At 37.6% G+C, this 15,966-nt stretch overlaps 1 protein-coding gene across 1 annotated transcript in view; it reads right to left on the reverse strand.

The window, feature by feature from the left end:
* The window catches only part of GPR158 (G protein-coupled receptor 158), a 345,958-nt gene that overhangs the window by 92,966 nt on the left and 237,026 nt on the right, over positions 1–15,966 (reverse strand). Inside the window, exon 5 of the mRNA XM_004605493.3 lies at positions 7,941–8,009. Coding sequence (XP_004605550.2) covers positions 7,941–8,009 — 69 coding nt within the window. The remainder of the gene's footprint in view (positions 1–7,940; positions 8,010–15,966) is intronic.

The following is a 15,966-nucleotide window of genomic DNA, read 5'->3' on the forward strand; positions in this document are numbered from 1 at the left end:
CAGCATAGAAGAAGAAAAAAGGCTCATTGCATAACAACTCAGTAGAATAGTGAATATCCCCAAAGCTTGTAACTCAGGGATTAAAAATCATTTCTACTTTATTCAAGTGCACAGCTATTCAAGGAGATATAAACCCCCACTGAAACTTTTGTGAGCCATGGTATAAGGCATAATAGGAACAGAGAAATCTCATTTAACAAATAATAAATTCTCCTCATAGGAAAAAAGTCTTGCTGAAAGTTAGAAACTTAATTTCTAACTCAAGGAAGCCAGTGAACCGGGACCAACAGTAACCAAGTTACTCTAGTTGAGAACGTTGTATGCTCATACGCACATATTCATAGAGATACCACTAGGTAACCATGTTTTACTATCAATTTCTGATATCTCCCATTCTCTCACTTAAACTTATGCTCATTTCAGAATCAACTGAAAGTATATCTTTGTAAAATATATATTTGATAAAGTCTATCTTTCTGTATCTTCTTTTATGTTTTAATATTTATTAAATAACGTGACCCTTTCTGTCTTCAGGGAATAAGTACTAATTAACTTTGAGACAGTTGTATGAAGGATGAGCCTGGAAACTCCATCTTATTATTTCAAGAAGTTAGAGAAAGAATTTATACTATGAAAGATGAAATAGCTGATCAAACTTGAAGGCAAGGTTGATAGGGCATCCTAAAATTTCTCTTGGTCAAAATTTGTTTTGCAAGTCCTTTTTCCTGCCTCTTCTGCCCAGTTCCTACACATATAAGAATTAGTGATCAGAAGTACTGTGTTTATAGTATAGAATTTCCACTTCTCTTCCCTTTATGTAAGATATCATAAGTGCAGGTGTATTAGATGCCTTTAAAAATCACTAGACAATGAAAGGGTCTCTAATAACTGAGTATTTACAGCTCATGTTTACTATCCTTTCTAAAGTCTTCTTTTTCAGAGTACTTCTACTTAAAAGAGCTATCACAAATCACGAATCACGAAATCCCCGTTAATCATCGATTTCTCGAGCGGGCTCAGTAACCTCTCCATTCGTCCTTTCCCTGAGATCTTAGAAGTCTCGGCTTGGCCCTCCCAAGGCTCTTTCAGGGTCAGGGGAATGAGATCCAGCTTGTTACTGGATTTAGCATATGAATACACCATGGGAAGCTTGCAAGGCTGTCCCATGTGGGCAGGAAACTCTCAGAAGCTTGGTAGTTTCTTCCAGAGGGAGAAGTATGCTACAAGATATCTTCTGGGAGCTTGCTTTTAAGTCACTGGATATTGGCCGTTGATGGAATTACACACACCTAGGCTCATCTGCCGGTACCTTCATGCGTGAGGCTTGTCCGAACATGTGGAGAGAGGCCTCGGGCATGGCTGTAGCTAGGTTCTGGTGGTCTTCGGCTGCCGGGAATTCTGCTCGGGATGGGGAGGGAAGCTGGAGCCCATCCCCTCCGTGGGCCCCAGGGGAAGATAGCCAGGCATGCAGGCAAGAGACTCTCTAACAATAGTCAGTAAAATTTCCTACATTTTCCATGAAATTCTTCATTCTTATTTCAAACTTTAACCAAGACACACTGCTATGGCTCCAGACTATCAGGCTGACAACTGAGATTAATCTATTATAATTCTTTGCTAAGTATCTCTAGAAATTTTAGTTACCAAAAGTCTCAGAGATCAAATAAAATACCAGTAGGATAAGTTTTGCAACCAAATTCATAACTCTAGAAACTCATGTTTTAACTAAACCATTACTCTTTGAACCTGTTTTTCCACAATTATTTCAGCTCACATTCTAATAATCCAATGCAGATGCATATGTACATTGACACAACAGCATAAGACCATCAATTTTTAATAAACATGAGTAAACTTTCTTTGGCTTAAGTTCAATAGTTCTTGTACCTTAGTTATTTCAAATCATGAGCTTTCTAACTTTAACAATTCCACAATACAAACATGCTTTCAGACACAGAAAGAGCCCTTTTTTTCTTTTTTAACCAAACTTGATAGTAGCATAGAAAAAACCCTTGGACTATCAATGTTCATGGAAACATAAGAAAACTTTATTTTGATGGCTTCTGTACCTCTGTTGTTTGTAAACTGGCTAAATTCCTCATTAAGATTGGCTGAGTCGGGGCTGGAGCAATAGCACAGCGGGTAGGGCGTTTGCCTTGCACGAGGCCGACCTGGGTTCGATTCTCAGCATCCCATATGGTCCCCTCACTCTGGCTCCAAGACTCGAATATTCCACATAGAGACAAACAGACTGACAATAACTGACTAACAAAAACACCACTCCACTACATGTGCACATGTCTGCATTTGATCGATCAATCTGACCCTTCAAAAAATGGCAGGGAGAAAACTGACAGACTGAGAAAGGAAGGAGAAGTCCCCAGGGCAAAGTTAAGCCCTGGTGGTCGATTGGGAACACATTTTAAAAATTACTTTTGAAAATTTTATTAGAGCCATGATTTACAAAGTTACTGATAGTTTCATTTTAGGCCTACAATAATTCAACACCAACCCCTCCACCATTGTCAACTTCCCTCCACAAATGTTCCCAGATTCCCTTCCCATCCCAACCCCACTTCACCCCCATTTGTCACCTTGACAGGCACATTACAAAGTTTCAGTGGTTGCTGCTTAGATCTTGTGTTTTCAGTTCTGTTGAATCTGTGTTTTGGGTATACAGCAATACCTCTCACCCATATCATGGGTATAATAAAGCCCTGATGCTTTTCCACCCATTACTACTTGTTCTCTTCTCTCCCTTTTGACTTCTTTTCTTCTCTATCTGTCTCTCTAAACATTAGGGACAAGGATAACCTAAGCACTCCCCTTTTACTATAACACATTTCCTCATCCAGTAGCCTATGTTCCACAGAGAAGTGAGATCATCCTGTGTTTGTCTTACTTTGTCTCACTTCATTCAACTTGGTATCTTTCAGTTCCAACCATGTTGCAGCAAATTGCACTATTTCATCATTTCTTGCAGCTGCATAGTATTCCATTGTGTGTATATGTATATACCACTTCTTATAACATTGGACACCTACATTGATTCCCTATCTTAGCTATTATACTGAGTGCAGAAATGAATAATGATGTGCATATGTCCATTTGAGAGTGTTTTTATACTGGTGATAGATTCCCAAAAGTGCTACACTGTAAAATAGATTTTAGCTCTGTCATTGGTGTAACTGTTTGATTTGAACTAAGTATTAGTATTCTTTTTTATTTTTAATTTTGTAACGTTATTCACAATATTTGAGTACATTTAATATTCATTCCACCTTCCAACCACCATATTTTGAATGTTTTTATCCTGAACCCCCAACCCTGCCCCCAAAGCAGAACCTAAATAATTTATTTTGTATTGCTTATTATGAATAATTCACTAAATATGAGACAAAAAATGTTTCTTAGAGGAAAATGTGTAGAGATTGCTGAATTTCACCCAGGAGCCACTAAGCCCTTCTATAAGAGATTAGTCGTACCATGTCGTTAAAAGTTGAGCCTTGTGTGCTTATATCTATATATGTGTAATTCCACAATTGGTTGTCTTTTACTTTAAACCCCATCAAACATGGTGTGCTACTTTTGATACATTAGTGGTGTAAAGTATGAGATGTCCAGGAATAGATTCCCTCATGGATGAGGCTTGTCCGAGTGTGTGAAGAGTGGCCATGAGCGTGACAGCAACTGAGTTCTGGGGGTTTGGGATGCCAGGGCTGGCTCTGCTGGGGCAGGGAGGGGCTCACTCCCCCACCCCCACTCAGTATTAATCTTGCAAATAGAAGTAGATCAAACTTTTGCTAACAACCCAAAATTAATTGAAAAACAGTCCATTGACTAACTATAGTCATTAAATTAAGGTTATATAAATAACAACTACCCTTCATAGTATTTTCCAATGAAGCATTTCTTTAGAGACTCTTTGAACAGGACAATAGCGTGTGGCCTCATTAATCTATTAACTGCTAATTTACTGTGGGTTTTTTTTTTTTTGCCTTTTTGGTCACACCTGGCGATGCACAGGGCTCACTCCTGGCTCTGCACTCAGGAATCACTCCTGGCAGTGCTCAGGGGACCATATGGGATGCTGGGAATCAAACCTGGGTCGGCCGCATGCAAGGCAAGCGCCCTACCCGCTGTGCTATTGCTCCAGCCCCAATTTATTGTGTTTTGTCTATAATGGGATATATAGATACCAAAAGTTCTGAGTTGGTTCTGCAGGATGCATAGTGAACACATCAGAAAAAGACCCTTGATCTCTCACAACACTAGTCTGTGAAGGAGAATGACATTAATTAAATAATTTAGTATTTCATTTTCTTTGGGAGCCATACCAATGGTTCACAGGGATCACTTCTGATGGGCTCAGTGGCCTTCTGGGGTGCCAGGTCAGCTGCATGGAAGGCAAGTGCCCTGCCTGATGTACTATCACTTGGTCCTCCAATTAGATAATATAGTTTTAACATGCATAGTTACTGGAGCGGTAGCACAATGGGTAGGGTGATTGCCTTGCATGCGTTTGACCCATGTTTGATTCCTCCATCCCTCTCAGAGAGCCTGGCAAGCTACCGAGAGTATCCGGCCCTTACAGCAGAGCCTGGCAAACTACTCATGGTGTATTTGATATGCCAAAAAGAGTAACAACAAGTCTCACAATGGAGATGTTACTAGTGCCCACTTGAGCAAAATTAATGAACAATGGGATGACAGTGACAGAGACAGTGATGTTATATCACACTACCTAGAATTTTGGATTAAAAACAACACAGATTTATTATCTTACGGTTTTGGAAATTAAAAGTGCAAATGTATCTTAGCAAGTAAAAATTTGCCTCAGAAGCTTCCAGAGGCTGCCCACACTCCTCACTTTGTGGCCTCTTTAATCCATCATTTAAACCAGTAATAGCTTAGTGCTTCTTCATGATGCCATCACCTTGATATTCTTTCTCCTGCTATTTTTTTTTTTTATAACAGTCCTGGTGGGCCTTTCCAGATAATTGAAGTACTGGCTCAATTACACCTGCAAAGTCCCTCTTTTACCGTGTTTAGGAAACATGTTGAAGTTTTCAGTAACTAGTATTATGCACATCTTTTAGTGCCTTTATCATGCCCACCACTAGTCGGAGTGTGGGATTCGGAACTGAAATAAGGTCAGGATTACTAGTTGCAGAAAGTGAGAAAAAAAGTGCTATTAGATGAGGCTGAGGAGGCAAATGTCACATTAAAACATAACACTGTAAATTATTCAACAGTTTTTTTTATATGTGTGGTTCACTCTACCGGGCTGGAGTGATAGCACAGCAGTAGGGCATTCGCCTTTCACGAAGCCAACCCATGTTCAATTCCTCCGCCCCTCTCGGAGAGCCTGGCAAGCTACCGAGAGTATCATGCCCGCACAGCAGAGCCTGGCAAGCTACCCGTGGCGTATTCGATATGCCAAAAACATTACCAATAAGTCTCACAAAGAGACGTTACTGGTGTCCGCTCAAACAAATCGATGAGCAACAGGATAACAGTGACAGTGACAGTGACAGGCACTCTACCAACGAGCTGTATCTCCAATCCCATTTAATCTTAATTCCAAAAATGCTGGAAAATATATAAGTGGCAAAGATTGGATTTGTTATTTTAAATTCCCTCTGGCTTACTGAGAAAAAGGTATTTTAACATAACAGAGATTAGGGGGAAAGATAATGGTAGTATCAACAACAAATATTTAGTTAATTAACATTCTTCAGATTATAATAATTTAAGGTTTTTATTAATGGGTGGTTTATCTGACTTTGTTAAATGTCTCCCTGGCAGTTCTTGCAAAAGATTAAATGCACCATACCTTGTTCATAATGGAACAGCGGCACTGCATTGTAGCACTGTCATCCCTTTTCTGTTCATCGATTTGCTCGAGCAGGCACCAGTAATGTCTCCATTGTGAGACTTATTGTTACTGTTTTTGGTAGCACTGTAGCACTGTTGTCCCATTGTTAATTGATTTTCTTGAGCAGACACCAGTAATGTCTCCAGTGACATTACTTAGTGTTGTTGTGAGACTTATTATTACTGTTTTTGGCATATCGAATATGCCATGGGTAGCTTGCCAAGCTCTGCTGTGCAGGCCGGTTACTCTTGGTAGCTTGCTGGGCCCTCCAAGAGGGACGGAGGAATTGAACCTAGGTCGGTCGCGTGCAAGGGAAATGCCCTACCCACTGTACTGTTTTTGGTACCAGACATAATAAATAATCTGCATTATAATATTGTAGACTTTTAGTTATATACCAATGAATTAGAAAACATAATTAATATGGGTGTTTTATGTAAAATATCTAAATAAATTTGTATCTTAAGGAGAAATATAAAGTAAAATTCAAGAAGTAGATAATGTGATTAGACTGAGAACGCAAATATAGTTAATGAGGTAAGAGGAGTAGAAAAGGCGGTAATAAGGGCAAAGATCCAAAACATTTCAGGTCTTGGAGGTCATTCTAGGTTTTGTAGCTTTTACTCTGAGTAAAATAGAAATCTTCTGAGAGACTTGAGAAGAAGAGAGCCATGTTCTAATTTTGGTGCTAAAACTGGCTGATATTTTGAAAACAGATATCATAAGGGGCAAGTCTGGAGAAAAGCCATTCAGAGACTGTGGTAATAACCCAGAGGAAAGTATCATCATTAAACCAGATGATACTTTAAACCAGATGATTAAACCAAAAGGAGAGAGAGATATCAAAGTGGAATGCCCCACCACAGAGGTGGGGTGGGGTGCAGGGGATGAGATTGGGGGCGTGGGAGGGATACTGGTTTCATTGGTGGTGAAGAATGGACACTGGTGGAAGGATGGGCTCTCAAACATTGCACGAGGGAAAAACAAGCATGAAAATGTGTGAATCTGTAACTGTACCCTCACTGTGACTCACTAATTAAAAAAAATAAATTAATTTTTTTAAAAAAGAAAATTCTGTCATATCTTCAAATGAGTTTTTCATACAAGCAGTGGAATACAGATGTGAAGTTCAATAAAAAGTCTAGGCTGGAAGTATAAAATTTGGAGTCAGTGGAACATAAATCCAAAGACCACAGCATAACTCTGAAAAGCTTTGCAGCTGGATGAGATCACCAAGGGAGAGCATCAATTAAGAACTTCAAGCACTGAGTTCTGAGACACTCAAGTATGGAGATGTAGGAAAAAACTTTAGGAATCAACAAAGAAGGCTAAAGTGAGGCAGTTGGTAGATGAGAAAACCAAAAAAGAAAACGGTGTCCTAGAAGTTCTATCTTCTCCTCTAACATCTATTCATCTTTCAGGTCTCATTGATATTTTATTCTTCAAATGTGATTGGATACCTCCCATCAGTGCCTGCAATTAGCTTTCATTGCATGATGGCATAACTGTGTTTATCATCTTCTTTATCTTCTAAATTATAAGATCTTTGAGGGGAGAAATCAAGTTTATTATGCTCACAGAGTACTGACAGAGATTAGCACAGTATTTGACACACAATAACTGCTAAATATGTGTCAGTTGAATTGAATTAGTAAAAACCGATACTTACCTTCTTCTTATGGACATGTGACTAGTGAAGTAGAAAGATTAAGCATGCTCATTATATGTTAATTCACATAAAATGTAGCACTTCTCAATATATGAGATGTATAATAAAATCCTTTTTATAAGAGAAAATAACGAAACTTGTTAATATTACTTAGTAGGTAAAAGCCAGGGTTTATTAATATATCTGCAAAGTCCTTGTTCACATATCTGTAACTAATACATAAATACAACTCATATATGAATATAAAAACAGGACTATACCATATTTAATATATGTAGGGAGCTACAAATATATTGATATATGCAAGCACACATGAAAACAAAATAAAAGTAAGATATGGTCTAAGTAAGATAAAATAAATGACTATTTAAAAATGACATTTATATTTCTTACCGGAAAGTACAGAAGCAAGGATCCAAAAAGAATTGTTTCCAATAGGATAAGGCCTGATGCTCTGATGCTCTAAAAAAAAATTAAAATATCATTGTGAATTTATAGTCTTAGACATGGTATAACTTATGCTATTTTGACATTGCCATGATCAGTAGCTTTCTTTAGCAGAAAAATAAATAAAACTTGGTCAATAGTTTTACAGTTGACTTAACAATAGAAAGTAAACCCATAGTATAAAGGTCAACTTAATGATATTGCTACTAGCTTCACAGATTTCGTTCTTTAAAATTTGAATCACTGAAACATTCAGCAATTGAAAACACTATTTAGAAAATACTTCAATACAAAAAACTCACTCACAATATGTTATTCAGATTTCAGAAACAGCCATAAGTGCATATTGAATGCTATACCAAACCATTTCAAAAAGAGCTGCAGGATGACTTGGAGGATAAATCGAAAATGCACACAAGGTCTCAGCATCTCAGTTACATTTTCTCCCACCATCTCAATATAAAGTAGTTCCCACAATTGAATAACAGAGTTTTACTGTGTGACTATATAAATCACATTAAATCTTAGAGGCATTGTGCTTTTGGAACATGCTTTAATTTTCCTTAATTCAGAGAACGAGTTTGTTTTCAAATAAATATCATGATGAACTTTGCAGGCAAAATGCATTACAAAATCTTAAGATATTTTGTCAAACTCAAAAAAGGATTATTTTTCCAACGAGAAATGCTTAGAGTTTGTGCAGAAAAAAAATAATGAGCCCTCTATTTTATCTCCTAACAAAATTTTCTTTCATCAGTTCAAATATCAGCATAGAATAAGTATAGCCATTAAGAATACAAACAAAGGGGCTGGAGCGATAGCACAGCGGGTAGGGCGTTTGCCTTGCACGCGGCCGACCCGGGTTCGAATCCCAGCATCCCATATGGTCCCCTGAGCACCGCCAGGGGTGATTCCTGAGTGCAGAGCCAGGAGTGACCCCTGTGCATTGCCGGGTGTGACCCAAAAAGCAAAAAAAAAAAAAAAAAAAAGAATACAAACAAAAAGATGCCATTATAGAATTCCTGTGTTTTCACTGAATGTCAAGACTGTACACAAATTATACAAATAAAATGCAAAGATGATACAACAAAATAATCCGAAGTAGTAACAGTTAATTTTTTATTTTTTTTATTTTTATTTTTTTAATTTTAAATTTATTTATTTTTAATTAGAGAATCACCGTGAGGGTACAGTTACAGATTTATACACTTTTGTGCTTATACTTCCCTCATACAAAGTTTGGGAACCCATCCCTTCACCAGTGCCCATTCTCCACCACCTGTAAACCCAGTGTCCCTCCCACCCTCCCCAATCCCATCTCCCCCCCACCCCACCCTGCCACTGTGGCAAGGCATTCCCTTCTGTTTTCTCTCTCTAATTAGCTGTTGTGGTTTGCAATAAAGGTGTTGAGTGGCCGCTGTGCTCAGTCTCTAGCCCTCATTCAGCCAAGACTGTACACAAATTATACAAATAAAATGCAAAGATGATACAACAAAATAATCCGAAGTAGTAACAGTTAATTTTTTAATTTTTTAAAAACATATCACTGCAAAGTCAAACCATAAGCATAAAGTGAAACATCACATAATAGTACATCCAGAGAAGAAAATTTCTAATTCCTCTTTCTGTTAGGACATTGTTAGACCTAAGAAATATGTTGTGTAATTCCTCAAAACTCAGAGTTTTAATTCATCTAAGAATCTGAGGATGGGGAAACAATTTTACTCAGTGAAGAGACTTGATTATTCAAGTGTTTTTTCACAATATATCATTATTTTCACTAGCAGATGCTTTTAGTGAAAAGAAAACTTCTATCATCAAACGGTTAAATTAGTTTTGGCTGATGGGATTTCCAAGATGGCATCTTACAATTACATAGCACATCTGATTATGAATACCTAAGGGTTTTTATTTTAACCCCCTTCCTCAAAATGGCACTAAATTAGACTCTAAATAAAATAATATATGCAGTTTTATTTAAAAAACATTATATGAAAAGAAACTGTAAGTCTTAATAGGGGTGACAGACTTTGAAGCTAACTTTATCTATTTGAATGATTAAACAATGACTGAGTTGGTGACATTGCGTTTCAACAGTTTCCGTGTGAAATGGGGATCATAATCTTTATTAAACCTAACAGGTTAAATAAAATAAAACACACAAATGACTAGCATTGTTTCTGTTTCCTAATAAATAGGTATTTGTTACTCAAATAAAAAATAGGGCCAGAATGTATTTGAAAATCACACTAGTCTAGGGAGGTGCCAGTAAACATTTTTAAAATATTGGGATCAAAAGTGGCAAAAATCCTCGGCCTAGGGACCACAGCAGTTCTTGCTTTGGAGTTGACAGCTTCTGAGTAGTGCAAAAATCACCACCACATTGTAACTACTGTTGAAGTTGAAGTGAAACCAGGCTTCCATATTATATTTGTTTTGTATCGTTTATTTGTTTAGGGGCCACTTCTAGTAGTGCTCAAGGATCACTTATGGCAGGATTTGGGGACCATATGTAGTGCTAGGGATCAAACCCGGGGTTAGTCACATGCAAAGTAAATACTCTAGCCACTATACTAACTCTCTGACCCAGTAACCTGTATTTTTATTTATTTGGAAATGTTGGACAATCTTCTTATCATTTCACTACCTTGCTCCTGTGTGAACAGGGAAGCCAATAATCTTCCCAGTTATAAACTGGTACTCTGATAACCTCTGATAAGAGGTTCCATTAATAAAATGAAACATCTATGTAAAGTGTGCACTTTTCCTTTTTAAGCATTCTTGAGCAGAGCTGGCTTAAATGACTTGTAGAATAAGCAAATAGCTACTAGGAACAAAGAAGAAACTGCACAGTTTCAAAAACATTTCCCCAAAGTTTTATTTGTACTGGAAGTTCTTTTAAGTAGAATAAAGACTTTCCCTTTCTGGGGGGAGTGGTTTTGGGAGCCATACCTGGAAGTACTCAGGTCTATCCCAGATTCTGTACTAAAGGTCACTTCTGGCATGTTTGAGAGACCATATATGGTGCCAGAGGTTGAACCAGGGATGGCCAACATGCAAGGAAAGCAGTCTTAAGCCCCATACTATCCCTCGGTCACTCCTTTAGTTCCTATAGCATAGTATAATACAACATTGATATAACATGTGTATATTATACAGTAACTTCAGTTCAAGTGAGGAACAGGAAAATTCCTGAGACTTTAAGACATAGGATGAAAGAGAGGCATAATTCAATGAATGAAAAAGAAAGAAGTGAAGAAATAAATAAGGATGGCAAAATAATGGTGGCTACAAAAAATATTTCATCTTCACAATTTTCTAAGAAATATTGAATTATGGTACAGACTCTTTTTAATCAGATTTGATAATTGGTAACAAACCTGAAAAACTTTCTTAAAAAGGGGTACAAAGTATGATTCCGATTATGCAAACAGTTAAACACACATTAACACCATTAACACATTGCATGTTTATTTACATATATTTATTTGTATGTCAATAACTATAGGGCTATTTCTCTAGAGATGTGCATAGATTTACAGACAGATCAATTATCTGGAATACCTTAATTTCTTTTCTTTTTTTTTTTTTTTTTTTTGCTTTTTGGGTCACACCTGGTAATGCACAGGGGTTATTCCTGGCTCTGCACTCAGGAATTACCCCTGGCTGTGCTCAGGGGACCATATGGGATGCTGGGATTTGAACCTGGGTCGGCCGCGTGCAAGGCAAACGCCCTACCCGCTGTGCTATCTCTCCAGCCCCTACCTTAATTTCTTTAAAGTTGCGGTAACTGTCTCCTCTGGACAGATCAAGAAGATTAAAACTCACCAAGGAAATACTGGCTTTGAAGGAAGAAATAGAAGAGAGAGGGCTAATAGATCTATACAGGGCTTTATATCCCCCAAAAAAGGAATACACATTCTTTTCCAGTGCACATGGAACATTTTCCAGAATAGACCATGCGCTAGGCCACACAGCATACCTCAACAGAATCAAAAAGATAAGACATTGTACCAGCTATCTTTTCAGACCATGATGCACTGAAGATAAAACTTAATCGTGGACAGATGCAGAAAACCAAATCAAACACCTGGAAATTAAATAGCTCGATATTGAACAATGAGTGGGTCAGGAAGAAAATCAAGGAAGAAATCAAAAGGTACCTAGAAACAAATGAGAATGAAGACACGAGCTACCAGAACCTGTGGGACACAGCTAAGGGAAAAATTTATAGCTCTGCAAGCATATCTCAGGAAGGAAGAAAGGGCCCATATAAATAACTTGAATTCACAGCTCAAGACCTTAGAAAAGGACCAACAAAAGGAGCCCAAACCAGGCAGAAGGAAAGAGATAATAAAACTTAGAGCAGAAATTAATGATATGGAAACCCAAAAGACAATCCGAAAGATCAATGAAACCAAGAGCTGGTTCTTCGAGAAAATAAACAAGATTGATAAACCACTAGCAAGACTCACAAAGAAAGAGAGAGAGAGAACCCTTATAAGCCGAATCAGAAATGAAAAGGGGGACATCACAACAGAAACCAATGAAATTCAAAAGATCATCAGAGACTACTTTGAAAATCTCTATGCCACGAAACAAGAGAACCTAGAAGAAATGGATAAATTCCTCGACTCCTATAATCTCCCAAGGCTGAACCAAGAAGACCTGGAGTACCTGAACAGTTCAATTAACATCAAGGAAATTGAAATGGTAATCAAAAGTCTTCCCAAAAACAAAAGCCCTGGTACAGACGGATTCACTAGCGAGTTCTTCCAAACATTTAAAGAGGAGCTTTTGCCAGTCCTTCTCAAGCTTTTCCAGGCAATTGAAGAAACAGAAACCCTCCCAAACAGTTTTTATGAGGTTCATATCTCCCTAATACCAAAAGCAAACAAAGACACCACAAAAAAAGAAAACTACAGGCCAATATCCCTGATGAACACAGATGCGAAGATCCTCAACAAATATTAGCAAATAGAATTCAACAACTCATCAAAAAGATCATACACCACGACCAAGTGGGATTCATCCCTGGGATGCAAGGATGGTTTAACATCCGGAAATCAATCAACATAATCCATCATATCAACAAAAGAAAAGATAAAAATCATATAATCATATCAATAGATGCAGAGAAAGCATTTGACAAGATCCAGCATCCGTTTATGATGAAAACACTCGCCAAAATGGGTATAGAAGGGACCTTCCTCAATATAGTCAAAGCCATTTATCACAAGCCTATGGCAAGCATTGTCCTCAATGGGGAAAAACTAAGAGCCTTCCCTCTGAGAACAGGGACGAGACAAGGATGCCCACTCTCTCCACTTCTGTTCAATATAGTACTGGAAGTACTTGCAATAGCGATTAGGCAAGAAAAAGATATTAAGGGCATTCAGGTAGGAAAGGAAGAAATCAAGCTCTCACTATTCGCAGATGATATGATACTATACCTAGAGAACCCTAAAACCTCTATCAAGAAACTCCTAGAAACAATAGACTCATATAGTAGAGTTGCAGGCTATAGGATCAATACCCAAAAGCCATTGCTTTCCTATATGCAAATAATGAGAGAGAAGAAAGTGACCTGAGAAAAGCAATCCCGTTCACAATTGAGCCTCAAAAAATCAAGTACCTTGGAATCAGCTTAACAAAGGAGGTAAAGGACTTGTATAATGAAAACTATAAAACACTACTTCAGGAAATAAAAGAGGACACAAGGAAATGGAAAGACATCCCCTGCTCATGGATTGGAAGAATTAATATTGTCAAAATGGCAATTCTCCCCAAAGCATTGTACAAATTCAATGCGATCCCTATAGGGATACCCTTGACATTCTTCAAAGAAATGGAGCAAGCGCTCCTGAAATTCATATGGAACAATAAGCCCCCACGAATAGCTAAAGCAATCCTCGGGAAAAAGAAAATGGGAGGAATCAACTCCCCAACTTCCAACTCTACTACAAAGCGGTAGTCATTAAGACATCGTGGTAACTAGAACAAAGGCAGAGCGGCAGACCAATGGAATAGGGTTGAATACTCTGACATACACCCCCAAATATATGATCATCTAATCTTTGATAAGGGAGCAAGAAATGTGAAGTGGAGCAAGGAAAGCATGTTTAACAAATTGTGCTGGCAAAACTGGATGGCTACATGCAAAAAAATGGGCTTAGACCTCCATCTATCACCATGTACAAAAATCAGATCAAAATGGATTAAAGACCTCAACATCAGACCAGAATCCCTAAGGTACATTGAAGATAAGGTCGGCAAAACCCTCCACGACATTGAAGCCAAAGGTATCTTCAAAGCTGACACACCACTGGCCAAGCAAGTGAAAACAAAGATAAATAAATGGGACTATCTCAAACTAAGAAGCTTCTGCAACTCAAAAGAAACAGTGACCAAAATACAAAGACAATCTACAGAATGGGAAAGGATATTTATGCAGTACCCATCCGATAAAGGGTTGATAACAAGGATATACAATGCACTGGTTGAACTCCACAAGAAGAAAACTGCCAACCCGATCAAAAAATGGGCTGATGAAATGAACAGAAACTTTTCCAAAGAAGAAATCCGAATGGCTGAGAGGCACATGAGAAAATGTTCAACATCACTATCAGGGAAATGCAGATCAAAACAACAATGAGATATCATCTCACACCACAGAGACTGGCCCACATCCCAAAAAACAAAAGCAACCGGTGTTGGCGTGGATGTGGGGAGAAAGGGACTCTCCTTCACTGCTGGTGGGAATGCCGACTGGTTCAGCCCTTTTGGAAAACAATATGGACGATTTTCAAAAAGTTAGAAATTGAGCTCCCATTTGACGCAGCAATACCACTCCTGGGAATATATCCCGGAGAGGCAAAAAGATATAGTAGAGATGACATCTGCATTTCCATATTCATTGCCGCTCTGTTTACAATAGTCACAATATGGAAAAAACCAGAGTGCCTGGAAACAGATGATTGGCTAAAGAAACTCTGGTATATTTACACAATGGAATACTACGTAGCTGTCAGAAAACATGAAGTCATGAATTTGCATATAAGTGGATCAACATGGAAAGTATCATGCTGAGTGAAATGAGTCAGAAAGAAAGAGACAGACATAGAAAGATCGCACTCATATGTGGAATATAAAGTAGCTGAGAGGTACAAGCTTACAATGTTGCGATTCCTGGCAGACATTTCTCTGGACTTAGTTACTAAAATACTAAAATACAGAAATCCAAAACTATGCTGCTGCTGGTGCGGCCTCCTGACCTCATATCTCTTCATTCTCAGCAATGGAAAACAAATTACCAAATGCTTTCTTTTCAGCAGATCGACTTTAGGGGGGAAAACTCCAAATCAATAATAGTGAATTTTTTTTGTTTAAATATTGAATGTAATCAAAGTAAAGTGAAAGTAAAGTGAAATTTACCATTTACACATGCGGGGTGGGGGGCTGAGGAGGTGGGGGAAGGGGGGAGGTATATCGTGATTCTTGGTGGTGGAATATGTGCACTGTTGAAGGGATGGGTGTTTGAGCATTGTATAACTGAGACTTTAACCTGAACGCTTTGTAACTTTCCACATGGTGAATTAATAAAAGAATTAAAAAATAAATAAATAAAATTAGAAATTAAAAAAATAAAATAAAGTTGCGGTAATATACTATTGTATAATATGCATATAATAATTAGATTAAATCATTTAAAATGCATCAATTCAACTATAAGAAAATTTACCATTTGAAATAATACCAAAAAAATCTAAATAAAGTTCTTCCTCACTATTATCTATCTAACCAATTTTTATTTGGCATCAATTGCATATATTAAACTATCAAACATTATATTTATGATACTAAAATGCAAATACAAAATTGAGTTTGTTATTATTGTACCTAACTATAAGGTCAAGAATCCATAAAGTCTTATCTAGTTTCAGCCTATAATAAACACGAGCAGATTCCATTT

This window comes from Sorex araneus, chromosome 9 (assembly GCF_027595985.1).
Source record: "Sorex araneus isolate mSorAra2 chromosome 9, mSorAra2.pri, whole genome shotgun sequence".
In the NCBI taxonomy this organism is placed as follows: domain Eukaryota; kingdom Metazoa; phylum Chordata; class Mammalia; order Eulipotyphla; family Soricidae; genus Sorex; species Sorex araneus.